Genomic DNA, 17,374 nt, shown 5'->3' on the forward strand with positions numbered 1-17,374 from the left:
CCAAATGGAAGCAGGCAACGAATTAATTACTTAAGTTGTTAGTTAGTAGCCCTCCCCTTTCTTCTTCTTGCCTGTGGCAAAGCAGCTTTTATTATAAGTTAAAATGTCATTAAAACAATATATGGATTTTTAAAATGTCCATTAAACTTTAAACCAATGAAACAATTAAAAACATACTCAGAACATAGTAAAACATAAATGCATTACAACACACTCCATAGAGCTTATTGGAGTGAAAAAGGACTTTGTCTCTGAGCAAGGAGAGAGCAGAGAGGGAGCCTAGTTAGACTCCTTTGGGAGAGAGTTCCACATCCTTGGAGCAGGAACCAATAAGGTTTTCCTTTATATCTTCACCAGTCCTGCCTGTGAGGGGGATGGAACAGAGATAAGGCCATCCTCTGAAGATCTTAAGACCAAGAAGGCTCATTTGCGGATGGGGTGGGGTTAGGATCATTCAGGTAGTCTGGAACCAAGCCACATAGGGTTTTATAGGCCAAATACAGGTGCAGAAACATGAAAATCAGCATGAGGATTAGAAGTGTGTGGTGGTGGGCAGGGCATAGACATTTGGAAGTTGATTTGAATTACCCTTCCTTTCCCTCTCATCTCTTTAGAATTCAGTGTGTGATCCTTAATTCTTTGGGACCAATAGGAGGAATGGGAAAAAAGGGGAATTAAAAACAGTTGCCAAATCAGCAGCCCTGGGAGAAAATGAGTAGGATGGCTATACCCTCAGCACAAGAGCTCCCTTGAGAAGCTCTTGTTCATAATTTGCTGGATTTCTAGGGATCAGAGTCTCTGATGGCTAAGCTTCAATCCAGCTGCCAGTCAGTCTTTTAGGAACTTGCTGTTTTATGTCCTGGGAAACTGAGCTCAAGGCAGCTCCAGGAAAAATGAAGTACTGATAAATAATGAAGTAGGTGGCAAAGTGAGATCTGTGTTTTTGTCTCCAGCCTGCCAGTGCAACGGGCACAGTAAGTGTGTTAACGAGAGCATCTGTGAGAGGTGTGAGAACCTGACAACCGGCAAGAACTGCGAGGCTTGCATCTCTGGTTACTATGGAGACCCCACCAACGGAGGGACCTGTCAGCGTAAGTTGTGTCCTTCTCCTCTCCATCTTTCCTGACCAGCCCAGACTGGCTGCATAATATTTTCCTGTTGCCTGTCCAGTCTCACGATTGGTAGACAGAGAGCAGTAATCAAAGGAACTGTTTGTTCCATGCTAAACGTCTTTCCAATTCTAAGCTGATGAAAGCTGATTTCTGCCATTTTTGTAGGTTATTTCACCTGTGCAGACTTACATGATTTCTTTTCTGTATTTATGCTCATTTGTGTAATTTATTCTGACTTTTACTACTTGGGAAAGTCATAGCCTCCCTACTCCTGAATTTCAGTCCACATTTTCCAGACACTTTCAAACATTTCTACCTCACCTCAGTGCCTAGATATTATACAAAAGTGAGAGCCAAGATTGGCAGGGAGCTGAATTTGGTATGTGTCCCATATGTTTTCTCTGCTCCTGAAGATCTGTAGCAGGGATGCAGCATGGATATAATAACTGTAGCATCAGCACTGTTAGTTTCAGATGTTTTAAAATGAATGGCTTGGAAACCATTGTGCACCCATCCGAAATAATAATTCAAAGGAGGATCACAAGATTAATTACTATTTACTGTGATCATCTGAAATTCAAGCATTTAAGAGTGTCCGCATATTCCATTTCACAACCTTTGCCTTTTAGCACAGCCTGTGCCACTCTGTACCTAAAATGAATGGTAAAATCTTATAATCTGCTTGGTAGGATGATAGGTACCAAACTGTTCTAAATTTAGCTCCTGTCCTCTGGTCGTTTGCCCATTTGTAGAGGCTGAGGAATTGTTCCAAATGGACTTTTTAAATCATATCCCACAAGTCTGGTCTGATAAAGGCATGAAAAAAGCAGCATGTTGTGTAAAGTCATAAACGATGCTACATTTTACAGACTGAATGGAGAAGCCACCCACAATGCAGATTAAACTGTTTAATTGCTCGTTAAAGTGATTTCAGTGTCTCTTTTACTGAAACTGGCTTTCTTCTTCCAGCTTGCAAGTGTAACGGCCACGCTTCTGTATGCAGTACAAACTCAGGGAAGTGTTACTGCACCACAAAAGGAATCAAAGGCGAGGAATGCCAATTGTAAGTGGTGGTCTGGGACATGTTGGGGTACCATGGTTTAAATGAAAGATGAAATGGTGCTGGTGTGTATATACGTGGATGCGTGCATGTATGTGTGTTGACACAAATGTTTAGGGACTGATTAACACCACCGAAATCTTTGCCATTCTGCAAAGTGAGTCTGTTTCAGTTTGACCGGAGCCCAATGTCATTTTCTTTATTTGGTCATTTATTTCTTTAGCCCATATTTAATCCACTCACTAGCCAAAGTGCTCTGTTATATCAGGTATCCCAGTGGGAAACAATGTCAGAAAACAGATTCTATAAAAAACATTCGGCTTTCACATTTGAAGTGTATGTGCAGGAACTGTATTATCAAAAATAGAAAGTATATGGGAAAAGTGCCAGGAGTTTTTATGCTGTTCCAAATATGTTGACCCCAGAATCTGAAAGTGGTGAGTGCTTAGTACAGTGATGGATATTTTTCTATTTTTTTTTTAAAAATGGGGCTGCCCCTGAGAAAAGTTTTGAACCTACATCCAATGCAAATTGCATTGTCTAGACTGTTCTCAGATTTGCATTTGAGAGATCATAGAACATTGCACTTACAAGATTTGTGCTGGCCTCCATTTGGCTCTGAGCTCAAGTCAAGGTGCTGGTTTTGACCCACAAAGCTTTAATAGCCTGCTCAAAGGCAGAGGCTCTGTTGCTTCTCCCACTATACTGCAAATCTAACTTGGTGGGTACATGCAACAGGGTTTCCTCTATAGCAGCACCCTGACAGTGGAACTCCTTTTCCAGGCTAGCTTTGTCTGTTTAGAGTTTCCAGTGGGGAGCCAAGATGGCCTCATTTCACTCAGCCTTTGGAGTAGGGGGCTGCTCTGACAGTTTTATTAGTCTGTGGTCTTAAAAATAATATTAAGGGGTGATTTGATCTATTTTGAAGATTAATGAATGTATTTGATGTTTTTGATGTTTTAATTCATTGTGCATCACCTTGGGGGCTATGGTGGGTTGAAACATAATGTGTGTGTATCACATATTCAAGTCACCTGTCAACTTACAGTGACCCCATGAATTTTCATAGGGTTTTCTTGGGCAAGGAATCCTCAGAGGTGGTTTTGAAAGTTCCTCCCTCTGAAAACAGCACCTGATATTCATTGGTAGTCTCTCATCTAAATACTAACCAGGGATGACCCTGCTTAGCTTCCCAGATCAGATGGTATCTAAGGTATTTAGACTCTTGAGAGACAATACCCCAATACTATAAACAAACAAACAAACAAACAAACAAACAAACCAAATACCAATGTGGTTTGTGCTATACTGTGTCAGCAATGCTCTTCAGCACTTTACATTGGGCAAAGAGGCCAGTCCCTGTGCCAGAGGATAAATGGAGACAAATCAGATATTAGGAATGGAAATACACAAAAACAGAACATTTCAGTTTCCCTGGGCATTCCATGGTCAGAACAGAGGTCATTGAACAAAAGAACTACAAAGGTAGATTGGAAAGAGAAACAGCAGAACTGGAATTCATCCACAAACTACAGTTCCTCAGCAATGGATTGAACAAAGAGTGGTTTCCTGACACAATACACGCACTTCAACACTATCTGACCCCATCCTCATGGGGGTGCCCTACATTCATCTCTTCCCCTCGCCACAGACAAGTCCCATTGCAAAACTGGATCTGACACTTCATCTCCATGCACAAAGACCAGTTTCCTATGCCATTATTATTGTTATTCTTTATTTATATAACACTATAGATTTACAGTGACCATAGTTAAAATTGGACCTGCAACTTCATTTCCTTACACAAAGGATTTGTAATTTGTATTGGCATCCTCACATACCAATGGCATATACAGTGTGCCTGTGTCATACGCAGGTTTGAGCATATGCTTAAACCCATGTAGAGCTGCGCAAGGGGCGGCGCATCCCATTCGAATGAATGGGGCGTGCATGCATGCCGCCACCGCACTGCCGCATGCACAAGCCCCATTCAATTGAATGGGGCTTGAGCATACGCGGTATTTGGCTTATGCAGGGGAGTCCGGAACGGATCCCCCACTTATGACATGGGTGCACTGTATATGTCTGTCCCTGGCTTCCGCTCCACCAAATGCATCTGAGGCAGTAGACAGAAGTCTATGAAAATTCATGCTGCCAATTTCTTTCAGTTAATCTCAAAGGTTCTACAAGATCTCTCTACGTACTGATTCTACAGACTAACATGGCTATATCTTTGAAACAAACCAAATGTAGATGATTATTTGCCCGATGATTTGTACCTTTTCCAGAATTAAATATTCTTAAAAACCAAGAACTTTTTAGTGCAGGAACCAGTTTTAAATTATCTGAGTGGAGGGGATTGATGAGCCCACCTGAGATGTTGCCAACAAAGCTGAATGGTAGCTGAGTATCTCAGGAGGCTGGTCTGTCAGTTGTGCAAAGCAACTGCTGGTTTAGAAGGTCTGGGAACAATGGCCAAGATCCTCTTCGTTACTGTTAGAGTATGTAAAGCCCTGCCAACATACTTACATGGATTGAGGTGGCAGGGGCATGGGGCAGAGCAGCATTGTTGGTAGCTTCCCAGTCATTCCTGAGCTCATTCCAGTGACGTTCCTGCAGGCATTCTGGTCATAGGGTAGAGGAACCGAGCTAGACCTGCATGCCATTGCACTGTGCGTGAATGAAGAAATGGCTTGTATAAAGAGGTGCTTGACACCTCCTTCTGCAAGTATCTAAATGCTATGCAACCAGTGTAACACTGCAAGAGGATTTGATCCAAATACATATTGAAATTACTCAAGTTCTTTCCATGTGTTACAGAACATCTAATGAAGTGAAAGTTTCTAGCTCCTGCATCTCATATGACATAAATTGTAATTGTAGCTTATTCTTAGGTAGCTGCTAGTCTTTTTAAAGGCAGTTGTTTAAATTAGTGCCAAGGTTCTCACCCATGTGTTCCAGATTTTAGTTTTATTATTGTTTTTCTGTGTTCTGGTCTTCTGTTTTTTATTTTCATTTTTATGCTTCATTTTTGCTTCATTTCAAAAGCAATTCATTGGATACTCAAGTCTTTTTTTTAAAATGAGATGCAGCCTTCCTATTTAATGTTGAATGTGACTTGAAAGAAAACAAATACTTTACAATTTTGGGTTTGAGGGAGAATTAAATCTAAAGGTCAGCATTGTTATGGGCTTTTTCTTCTAGGTGTGAAGTTGAAAACCGGTACCAAGGCAATCCTCTCAAAGGGACATGCTATTGTGAGTGCAAACTGTGTTTCTTTTTTCCAGTGTAAAATTGTTATTGGCAAATCAGACAACTTTCAATAGATAGACTGTGGAATATATAACTCCCAGGAGAATCAGTCATTTCTGTCTCCCTGCTACTGCTATGGAGTAGCAGGTATTCTATTCTGGAACAGTATTGTGTAGTCGGCTAGTTACTTCTTTAAAATCTTTCTTGGTCTCTTCATTGTCTCCCTTAAAATTACCTACGTGACCATCTTTCCTTTTTTCTTCTCTTCCTCCTCTCCTCCCATCTCAATTTCTATTGCATCTTTTCCTTGATCTGGGTTTTTTTTCTTATGTTCAGATCACAATGTAAAATACCTTGCACATAAATGGTGCTATAAAAGTAATTACTACTGCTTGTTTAACCCTTGAATTGGGCTGTTTTGGAGCAGGGATCTATTCCTCTGTCGATTTAGTCAGGTAGATGCTTTCAGAGCAAGAGTTCCTAGGTGAGCTATATTTCAGCTTTTGAGATGGTGGCTGATCATTTCTCTTTCTCTTCCTTTGTGGTCTAGGAACTAGGATGTTCTTTGCTACACCAGTGTATTCCCCAAATATTTCCTTTTTTTATTCCCAGTGGGTTTTGAGATGAAAAGCTCTTAAGAGAACACCTGAACAACAATCTGGAGGTCGCTTGCTGAACAAGAAGCAGAGTAGGCTTGAGGAGCCTTTTGAAAGCATTAGAATACTTTGCATTGTTCTTAAAGTGTTCTCTTGAGAAAGAGCTCTTTTAAAAATGTCTTTCATCCTGAAATACATTGGAAATAAAAAAAGGGAGAAAAATATTTGGAGGAATATATCACTGCAGCTGTTTTTTGTTTTAGTAGTCAGTTTTACAGCTGTTACTTTGATGATCCGCTTTGGTGTGGCACTTTCTGCCCCACCCAGCAAGAAGCACGATCCTTCTGAAATTGGAAGACTTGTGTATGTTGCTGAAGGCTGGCCATAAAAACATCAAACCTTTGAGGCTTGGAGTGAAAAGGAAAAACCAAGTCACTGCCCTGCATGCCTCTCTGCAAGCGAGGGAATAGTTAATGGTGAAAACTGTCTCAGGTGTGCTGGCTGCTTTAAAATTGTACCCAAAAGAGAAAGAAAGCAAAGGAACCCAGATTTACTTCATTTCCAGCTGAGCAATGGTATGAGAGCAGATGAGGCAGGAAATTGTACCTTCCCAGAAGCCTCTACAAATTTGCATGCTCTAGGGAAGAACCAGTCAATCAGGGGTCAGATTGGCTAGCTGCTAGGTCTGGAGTTTTCTAGGCTGGCATGACTGTTGAAGGCTTCTGTCGTGTCTGCCAGGGGACATAAAACCGTCTGCCCAGAAGAATTTCTATATTCCATCTGGTAGTGGCTTCCTCACTCTTCCTCCTAGTAGAATAACACTTGACATTGCAAAGGGATCTTGTAGCATCTTTGAGACTAACTGAAAGAAAGAAGCTGGTATCACGAGCTTGCATGGGCTTGGGTCTACTTCTTCAGATGCATGAGGTGAAGTGGAGGGTTCTTCCTTTTAGTTTTCTACCAGTTTCTTTCATTCAGTTAGTTTCAAAGGTGCTACAAGATGCCTTTGCATACTGATTTTTCTGACTAACATGGCCATGTCTTTGAATTCTAACACTTGACTTTGCTATTTGCATTAAGCTCTGGTCTGTCTCAACTTTTGCTGAGTTGGGCATGGGATCAGATAAAAGGGCGATGGCCCTGCCGCTTCATCATCCATGGTGCTAAGAGGTTCTTTAAGAGACCTTGGGTCAAGGCACTGAAGGAACACACACAACTTGGTTGTGCGTCTGGCTTCAGTTCCTGGTGACAGGAACCATGTAATGCCTTTAGGAGAACCATGTAGTGTCAGGGGAACCACATAGTGGCTTTGGCCCTTCTGGAATCCTGGTTCTGTCAGCCCAGGTTCCCTCCAGCACAGTACTGAGGTGGTTTATTGACCAACAGATGGGTTGCCTGATTAATGGATCCATATCCAGTGCTAAGCCAGTCTTTTTCAACTGTAATCAATAAAAGTTATGGCTGCTTTTTATTCCACACTGTAATTGTATGGGTCTTAATTGAAAGTTGGAGATCTGGCTCACTGCTGTGAACTACAAACAACAAATCTTCAGAATAAGCTTTGCTGTAGGTAAAAATTGTCTCCCCCATTATTCATGATAAGGTCAAGATAGCAGGTTATGGCAGGGGCAAAACTGACAATGGTCTTTCTGGCCCAAGTTCCTAGCTGCTATCCTGTACCTGCTTGTGTTTCTTCATCACTTCCTAATTCATGTAGAGGACAATGATGCTGCACCCTCATATTTTCTCTAATGCAAGCAGCCAGCTTTCCAATAACTCTGGCTTTGGACCAAGATAGTTCCTCACTCTGTTTTGTATACTCCCATACAGACACTCTTCTTATTGACTATCAATTCACCTTCAGTCTTTCGCAAGAAGATGATCGCTATTATACAGCAATCAATTTCGTAGCAACGCCTGAAGAGGTTAGTAAATTCTCTCAACTGCACTTCAAGTTATTTATTAAAATGCCTTGGTGCCCAGTGCAGTTTGTATATTATGTGTCGTGATGAATTTCTTTCCCTTAGTATGCTGCATGCATGCACCTTCTCCCACTAGCTTGTTTTCCCTTTGCCCTGTGAGATAGGTGCAACTATCCTGATTTTACAGATGGGGAATTCAAGCTGAGAAGTGTTGATGATGCCATGGCATCTAGAGAGGAATAAGTCTGAAGTGGCTTCATATGATTGGTAATTCACTTGAAGAATCCATATTGCATTGTGAAAGCTATGGTTTACACAGTAAAAAGCTTTTTACAGGAGCATTTTACTGTTAATTACTAAAAAACCAATAATTTGTATGTACTCATCACCAGCCAGACTTATTTAAGGATAAATAATGCATGTCTGCAAGCATCTTCAGAATATTTTGTTTTCCCATGGCTATGTCCATGATCCTGTGCACTTCTGATGGTAGTGTAGTTCGACAGTTGCTCAATATTTAATGGTGAAAATTCTCTCTCAGGTGTGCAGTAGGCATCATAGCCTTGGGCTCAGCTTTTGCACAGTGGCTGAACAGTTCCCAAACCATCAAGCCAAAAGAGAAAGAGAGGACTGGGCAGATATTGCCATACTGTTGTTCTTGGTCAAGCAGTGCTGATTTAGTATTGATGGAGATTGCTTTGTGTTTAAACTACTCATCCACGTTCCTTTTCTTCTTTCCTTTCTTTGTTTTTTTTGTCCTGGAATTAGCAAAACAGAGACCTGGACATGTTTATCAATGCATCTAAAAACTTCAACCTCAATATCACTTGGTCAACAAGTTTTGCAGGTGAGAAAAATCTTCTCTGCTCCCAGATATCTAGAGCCTGAACTAGATGATTTAGCTGATCAAAGACCTACAGATAAACATTTGGCCAGTTCTACTGAGTTGAAAGTCAGCCATCCTCCTTGCAACCTGACATTGACTTCCTAATGTCTGCCACTCAGCTCTTTCCCTCAGCTTTTTGTCCCTAGACCTCAGTTTATCCTTCCCTCTGATCCCTGCTCTATCCCCCCTTCCCTCTTTCCCACCTTCAGGTTTTTGCTCTTTATCATATTGTTGTTTCCTTACATCTTTACCACCTTGATTTTCACTCCCTCAGTGCCCTAGCTCTTTGCGTAGACTATTTTTCTTACATAGCCATCCCATTTCTGTAGCCATATGGCAGTTCATTGTCACATACTGGCTGTCTTTAGTTCAGAAATCCAAGCTTCAGTGTGAAAACAAAAAACTTTAATCAGAAACCAGAATGGCAGTTCTTAGTTCTATTGTTAGAACTAAGGCATTTTCAATTACACAGCATATTAAAAGCAAAAAGCAATTTAAACTCTTCCACACACTTAAACCCCATTTGCTCCCCAACCAAAACATCACTCTCCCAGGACTTCCCCATTGTTTCATTTCATACCAGGCATTCCCACAGAATGGACCTTGACAGCTCCTGCTGCCTCCTGCCTTCCCTTCACATCAGGCCTTTACTCAGTTCCAGCAAAATAAAAACTCCTTTCCATCTGGTAATAATAATAATAATTAATAATAATAATAGGATTTATTTATAGGCCGCCCAATCACTGGTAACCTCAAAAGTGTTGTTGTGTGCCTTCAAGCTGTTTCCAACTTGGCGACCCTAACATGAACCTATCATGGAGGTATTTTTGGCAAGATTTGTTCAGAGGAGGTTTGCCATTGCCTTCCTCTGAGGCTGAGAGCATGTCACCCAGTGGGTTTCATGGCCAAGCAGGGATTCAGACCCTGGTCTACAGAGTTGTAGTCCGACTTCGACATTCCATTATCCAGTAACACAAAGCACAGCAGATACAGCTTAACCTATTAGCAAACATGGCAGGAACTCTGAGGGCTCAGATCCTGACACTCAGTAAATGCCTGGAGGAAGAAAGGCAGCCTTTCTCACTTCATTGCATTGCAAAGTTAAAAGCCATGCTGGGGTAGGAAACCAATGTCTTTATTCTGGTCCATGTAGATAGACTCAAACTTCTTTGAAGGTTCTAAGCCAGCTATTCGCCTCTGGGGTCTTCTGTTAAAGTTTAGCTTTGAATAAAAGCGACTTCCAGGTTATCTGTGGAGTGTCTTGGAGGATGCTGCCATTTCTAATACTAGATTTGCATCCATCTACATTTTTACATAGGGTTGTGCACCATCTGAGTAGTAGCTCATGATTCCCAATCACCAGTTCACTTATTTCTTGAATTCCTCATTTTCTCTGACTGTCCAGTGGCAAGAGGAGGCTCACAGGTTAAAGGCAGCCAGTTATAGTTCCTCTTCCTATTCATAAACTAAAGATGGCTAAATGGCTAAGTAGTTTTTTGTGCTGTGTGAAAGTGTATATTGAAGCACACTTTAAATACAATTGTACAAAGAGGATCTGAAAAAGAAAACATTTATTTGACTTCCACATCATGAATGCATGTGTTGGTTGCTGCAACATTAACTTTTTATACAACGGTATCTTCTCTGTTCAGTGATAGCAGCAATGAAACCGAACTCAGCATCTCTTGTTTAAATGGCACCATTTAATTTTATTACCAAGGGTTCTTGCTGTATAATTAAAGGAATGAGAGTACCCTTTGGAATATGACTGAAGATTTCACTAAAGGCAGACGGTTTGTTTTATTACATTTACATCTTGACTTTCCCCCAAGTTGCACTGAGTGATATAAATGGTTTTCTCTTCCTCAGTTTTGTCATCTCAACAACCTGGCCTAGGTTAGTTTGAAAGGATGTGAGTGGCCGAGGTTATCCTGTTAGTGTGCTGACTGAGTGATGGTTTGAGCCTGCATCTCTTTAAGTCTATCCTAAACTATACTAATTTCCTCCCCGCTCCCTTTAATATGCTCCCAGCTGGCACCCAGGCAGGGGAGGAGATTCCGGTAATTTCAAAGAGCCAGATCAAGGAGTACAAAGACAGCTTCTCCAATGAGAAATTTGATTTCCGCAACAATCCCAACATCACTTTCTTTGTGTACGTCAGCAACTTTACCTGGCCCATAAAAATACAGGTAAGAGACTCTTACATCTTAATGCGCTACAGAACGACTGAGCCTAAATGGAATGAACGAGTGCGTAGAGATATCTAAGATGACAGATTTTCAATTGTTTTTCTGGGCATTCTACCCACAAGCATGCTGCGTCTTCTGTCCGTAACTGTTTAGAGCTAATATCGAATACTTCCACAGATGCAAAAGTTGTACCCTGTAGACTTAATCATAGTTACAAGAGACCGCCTAATATCAATGGGAATTCTCATGTTCCTCAGCCTTAGTTCACTTTGTGGATCTGATAGAGGATGTTGTAGTGCATGGAAGTTCATGGGCACATAGGATTAGAAGATTTTAAGGGACTGTAGAACATCTGTCAACTTTTGGTTAAATTTGAGGTCATTTGGGTGATGGGGTGGAATGTCTCCATCTTTTAAAACAAGAAGATCTAAGATCATCAGAGGAAGGCTTTCTCTCGCTCCCGCCACCATCATAGACTTGCTTGATGGGGACATGAGAGAGAGCCTTCTCAGTGGCTGCTCCCACTCTCTGGAACTCCCTTCTGCAGGAGACTAGGCTGGCCCCCTCTTACCCCCATCACCCAAATGATCTCAGATTTAACCACAGGTTTTTCTTTCGCCAACAGGCAAAGATGTTTTTGTTTGAATAGGAGTTTTAATGTATAAAAAGGGTGGCTTTTTGTTGGGGGTGTTGTTTTTACATATTACATTTTTGGTTGTTTTAAAAATGATTTTAATTTCTGGAACCCACCTTTAGTCCCATTCTTGGAGAAAAGTGGCATATAAATGAAATCAAAGGGGGGGGGGGAAATCTGTCCATGAAAGCCCTACTGTGACGTAAGAGCCCTTCCCCTTCCATCTCTTTTTCCTTCATTTGTGTCAAACTTTAGATTGCTTCTCTTTGGGGTGGGGTCGTCTGTAGAGCTCCATGCACATTGGTGGTACTATCTCTGTAGCTCTCTATACTATATAAAAAACTGAAAATTGATGAAAATTGAAAGGTACATACAGGATTGACATAATCAAGCCATGTTATTAAAAAAAATGTGTTTTTCTCCTGGCCGTGGCCTTATTATTTTGAGGCTAGGAAGAGGCAAAGCAGGAACAGAATTACTTCACAGACCTACAGAGTCAAAATGACTGCAAGGGACATCTAATCCAACACCTTGTTGTGCAGGAATCCATAACTAAAACACTCCTGAGAGATAACCCCCCAACCTCATCTTAAAAGCTCCAAAGAAGGAGAGTCCTCTACCTTGTGAAGTAGTCTATATCTTACCATCAGGAAATTCTTTCTAATGTTTAAGTAAAATCTCCCTTCTTGTAATTTATATCCATTTCATCATCTAGTTTCTGGAGAAGCAGAAAAAAGCTCGCTTCATTTTCTATATAGTGACCTTTTAGATATTTAAAGGTGGTTATCATATGACTTCTCAGACTTCTCTCTTCCAAAATAGGCATACAAGATTCTTTCAGCTGATTCATATAAAGCTTTGTTTCCAGACCTTTTAGCAAGTTGGTGGTCCTCCTCTGGACACATTCCAGCTTGTCAATATCCATCTTGAATTGTGGTGTCTAAAACTGGACAGAGTATTCTAAGTGATGTCTGATCAAAGCAGAATAGAGTGGAAGAAACACAATTACTTTCATCAGTTGGGGCACCATATTCCACACCATATTTCTGTTGACGCAGCCTAGAATTGTATTGGCTTTTTGGCCACTACATTGTCCTGTTATGTCATGTTTTGCTAGTGGTCTTTGGAGGCCCCTAGATCTTCTACTATGTACTGTTATCAATCCCAGTTGTCATCCATCATTTATTTATGCATTTTGTTTTTCCAGTGTAGATGCAGTGCCTGGTCATTGCTAAGACCTGTAAATCTTTTTTATAGCATGATTTGAGTTATCCTAATATTGTTGCCTCTTCCTTATCAATTTGGCTGATCTGTATGGTGAAATACAGGGCAAATCAGTATCTTCATCCCTTGGGGCCAAGAGAGTGGTGGAGCAAAGTCAACTGAGACTGGAGGAACTGTTTAACCAACCTTAGAAGGCCTGTTCTTCCCAGACATTTCTTTCTTCCGTATATGAAGCTGCATTAGAAATTAGGAGGGTTAGAAAAGCATAAGGGTAGGATTTGATGAGCTGGGATTCTTGTTTGACAAAGGACTAAAATAGGTGACACACAGAAGTTTTGCATCCAGGAATTCTTTTGCCTCATGATTACCCTAATTCTTTGTTAAAAGTAGCAGTGTTGTGGCACTTTAAATAATAAAGAAGTTTATTATACAGGTGCTTTCATGGACTAGAACCCACTTCATCAGGTGCGTGAAGTAGTGTTACCTCATTTGGCAGATGGTGCACATATTCATATCTGAAGATAAGGAGGGGGCAATGTCTAAGGGAACTGGTTCATCGTGCAATGTATAGTATGTGACAGTTTGATTAAAGATTAAATGTATGCAAAATGTATGCATTGTGAACATTCACAGCAGTTGTGATGCCTTTATTTAAGTCCAAGTAGACAGAATCAAACATCTTGAAGTTCGAATCAAAATATTCTCCCACTGGTTTCTGGCACTGATGATTTTGGTTTTTTTGGTTTTTTCCCCATTTTTATCTATCTATCCCTGATGGGAGATAGGATTTCAAAATTTTAGTATCCACATACATGTCTGTAGCCCAGATTATATTCTGTCCCCATGCTATTTCTTAAACAAAACAAAACAAAACCAACCCCTGATGTTCTATTTCATGATCTCTGTGCATTTCACATATGGGCATGCATCTTGTTAGTGCTTTTTTGACTGTTGCCTGAGCATCTAGCGGGGAATGTGTTCTTCTTTTCAGTAGCTTGTTCTCCTAAGAATTCTTTTTTAAAAAAGTACTTTAGTATTCTACAGGGTTTTCTCTTTTTCTTGTTTTTGTCTGGGACATACGGACATTAAAGCTCTGCTCCCCAAACACACTGCCTGCAGCACTATGCATTTGCCCTCCAACAGACATTTCCTCTACCTCAGAAAGAGAGAGAGAGAGAGTTTAAATTGTGTTTTTTGCCAGCCATTTAGTAGTCAGGCAAGGAAGAATCGCCCCTCCTTCTTAAAAGACTGCATTTGAATGATAAATCTTCAGGCTGCTGAATCCATTTGGAAAAGGCTTAGATCTGTTTCCTCAAAAAACTGCCTCCGCACCAGGTCATGATGGTTTCTTTTTCCATTCAGTGCACATGGAAAGCTCCAGGGCTTTCCACATCGTCCAGTCCATCTAGTACAATAGATTCCTGCCATTGCTCAGATCTTGGAACCAATTGCGATGGAAGATTCGTTCTAACTATGGTACCAGCAGGGTATTGAGAAGCCCTCACTAGTTCCTGACTTGTCCATTTCTATATCAAGACAGCATAAATGTTGAACAAAATATCAAGATAAGTCAGGACTGAGGAAGAGGCTGGATGTTCTGGCTGTTGCCCTGTCTCAACCTGATTTGTCTCAACCTATCAATATATTTTCTGGAGCTTGAAGTCAACTCTGGCTCCAACACAAAATGTCCTCCTGCCCCCCCCCCCCAAAAAAAAAAAACAAACAAACCCCAATCCTCCTTACTTTTCTTATTTCTGTTTAGAAAAGTTGCCAGAGCCTTTTAAACTGTCTATTACCTAGCTGACTCTTGGAATAATCAAGACAAATCCTTAGAGGGAGGTTTTTTTTAGTTTTCTGTTAGATTGTCCCAGAGTCTTTGGCTTCTTCTGTCATTCATCAGTATCACAACACATCCCTTGGCTGAGATTATGACTCTCAGCATTGAGGTTCTTCTTCAGCCATCTCTCAGTGTGTTTCTTCCAGTTCATGTGGGTCAGGATTCAGCTATAATGGAAGGGAGGAGAGGGATGAAAGCTGTATTACACCACATTTTGCCAGGGTTATGGGTGGACCCTTTCCTTTGGGATCATCCACATGACTCAGGATAGAGGCCACTATTTGAGGGTCATAGGCACCCCCCTATTTGACTTATAATCCTCTTCTGTGAGCTCTGAGTGATGATACTGTGACCTCCAAAAAGAGAGCATATGGCTTCCCTTCAGCCTGCTCAGCTGCTTCTGGTTTCCTGACACCACTAGATATAATTCCTATCTCGGGACCATTTTAATCTTCTGGCCATCAGAAGACTCGGTAAAAAGTTGAATGGAGTAATTCTGCAAGTCAACACAACATTTGTTAACAAGATACAACTTTGGATTTTCCAATGACACTTCAGTGCTTTTCCAAATGGATTGGCCTTACTATTTAGTTGAGATACCAGCTCACAAAGTTGCTTGTTCCAGATTTAGTTTGTCCTCATTCTACCAGAATGGTATTTGCTTCAGCAGCTGTGCTCAGAGTCATGCTTCTTTGTGACACTGTGCTCCCAGCCTTTAATCTTTGTGAAGCCTTACAAGTTGTGTCTCTGAGCCTCATTCAATGCTTCACTCTCCAGAATGGTTTTATTCTCAGTACTTCCATAAGGTATCTTCTTCTCTTCCACTCCTCCATCCTCCACTGTTAAATTAGCTTTTAGTCACCCTTATGCGTAATAGAAGGGGAATGATGAAGAAGACAATTTGTTTACCTGTAGTTGTGGTCCTTTGGGTTGTCATCTGTGTGTTCACACAACATGCTCTGCAGCCCTCAGTCCTTGGTTTTAAGAGTTGTGCATCAGTCCTGTGGAACTGAGAAGAATCAGTACAGTACTCAGGCATGTGCAGTGAAACCGGGCAGAGTTCCTGCCAAATTGCTCAGTTTGGAAGATTTCCAGTTGCGACTGCTCAGATGCATCGCCCTGAAGTGTAATGCACCCATGACCACTCAAAGAATGGCAAGGACAGGTAAGCAAGCTTTCCTCTTCCAGATGGCAAGTTATTTCCCATTTCTTTTATTTCAGGCTCAGACTGATAATTGGTCTGAGCAGCCTAATTGATGTGCTGCAGCATTTTCTTTGCACTGCTGGTCTGCCTTCAACTTGGTCTTCTTGTGAGTCTTATCTAAACTTCTAATATCTTAGAAAAAGTAGTCTTTTGCAGGAATCTATTGTGTATGGTAATACATGAAGCCCTCACTATTGTTCATCTTGAAATTTTTCAGTCAAGTACACCTTCTGCTCCTGAGTCTCTGCTCATTTTCTGAGCTTACTTAGAAGGCTCCCTGTGTATAAATGCTCTTTTGTGTAACTGATAGTTGTGCTTTTGCCAGTGCTGCGTTCTTCTCTCTCCCACCCTTTAAAATGTTGCTCCACCCCTCTTCAAAACCACATCAGTTGGATTCAGAAGTATATTTGTGTAGGATGTGTCTCCGCTTCCTTCATTTAAACAATTTTTCTAAAAAGCTTTCTAAAACACACAGTTGGAAAAATCTGGATTATTATTTCTTTAAAACTGAATTGACTGGGTTGGTTTTGTTTAAATATAACTCTGATTTCTGACAGTTAAGTTATGAAGTCTGCTGAAGTTAGTCAGCTTCCTCTCAGGAAGATAGGTAAGTTCTTGTACAGTTTACAGTCTGGTGGTTCTGCAAATTATTGTTGTTAGAATTCATGTCCAGTTTTCAAATTTAATTGATCCTATAATCTGTCCTGTCATATTTACAGGTTCACTTTTAATTTCTTCAGTTTGGAATGCACTGTATGGTATGAATTTTTCTAGAAACAAAACTGGCAAATGCATTCCCTGTAAGCTCTGAAACAGATGTAGATGTTGATCACCACCAAAGTAATATTCTCAAATATGTGATGTTTAGCTCCTTCAGAGACTTGCTGTCAGGTTGGATGATGGTGAGAGTGATTACAGGGTAGCGCTCTCAGAGGGGATAAACCCAACGGTTTTAGATCTATCTTAACCGAGTAAAGAAAATTGTTCACTTGTAGATACTTGTAGTGGAATTTTACAGCTGGATTTCAGTTCAAAGTCTCTTCCTCCCCTCTTCTTTATCCTGGCTCATCTTGCAGTCCCCAAACTGAAGTGCTGTGTCTGACAAGTTACTAATGGGGAGCACCTCAGGTCTGCCTTGTATCTGTCATCAGTCTTATAGACTAGTGTTAAACTGTGTCATTCTTCCCCCTCCGCCACTCCCTTGTGAGTTGGGAATTTTAAAACACAAACAGCCAACTGCAAATAGAGCTGATTTGAAAGCTGTGTCAACTATTGACTGAATGGAAAGGCCTCAGCCCTGGTGAGAACCAGTGATTGTCAGTGTTAAATGTACATCACCAGCATGTGCTGTAGAATGGTAGTGTTTGTAGTTTCGCTTATTCTTTACAAAGTACATTGTGCAAGGTGAGTCCCACTGCTTCTAGCCATCAGCTTTGGAGTGCCACTGTTAACCTATCC

At 41.0% G+C, this 17,374-nt stretch overlaps 1 protein-coding gene across 1 annotated transcript in view; it reads left to right on the forward strand.

Moving 5' to 3' along the window:
* The window catches only part of ATRN (attractin), a 207,655-nt gene that overhangs the window by 112,458 nt on the left and 77,823 nt on the right, over positions 1 to 17,374 (forward strand). Inside the window, exons 19-24 of the mRNA XM_089526395.1 lie at positions 954 to 1,091; positions 2,082 to 2,175; positions 5,377 to 5,429; positions 7,851 to 7,945; positions 8,711 to 8,789; positions 10,860 to 11,017. Of these exons, the coding sequence (XP_089382521.1) occupies positions 954 to 1,091; positions 2,082 to 2,175; positions 5,377 to 5,429; positions 7,851 to 7,945; positions 8,711 to 8,789; positions 10,860 to 11,017 (617 nt within the window). The remainder of the gene's footprint in view (positions 1 to 953; positions 1,092 to 2,081; positions 2,176 to 5,376; positions 5,430 to 7,850; positions 7,946 to 8,710; positions 8,790 to 10,859; positions 11,018 to 17,374) is intronic.

The sequence above is a fragment of the Sceloporus occidentalis genome, unplaced genomic scaffold (genome assembly GCF_023333645.1).
Source record: "Sceloporus occidentalis isolate IW3139 unplaced genomic scaffold, rSceOcc1.0.p SCAF_5, whole genome shotgun sequence".
Lineage (NCBI taxonomy): Eukaryota > Metazoa > Chordata > Lepidosauria > Squamata > Phrynosomatidae > Sceloporus > Sceloporus occidentalis.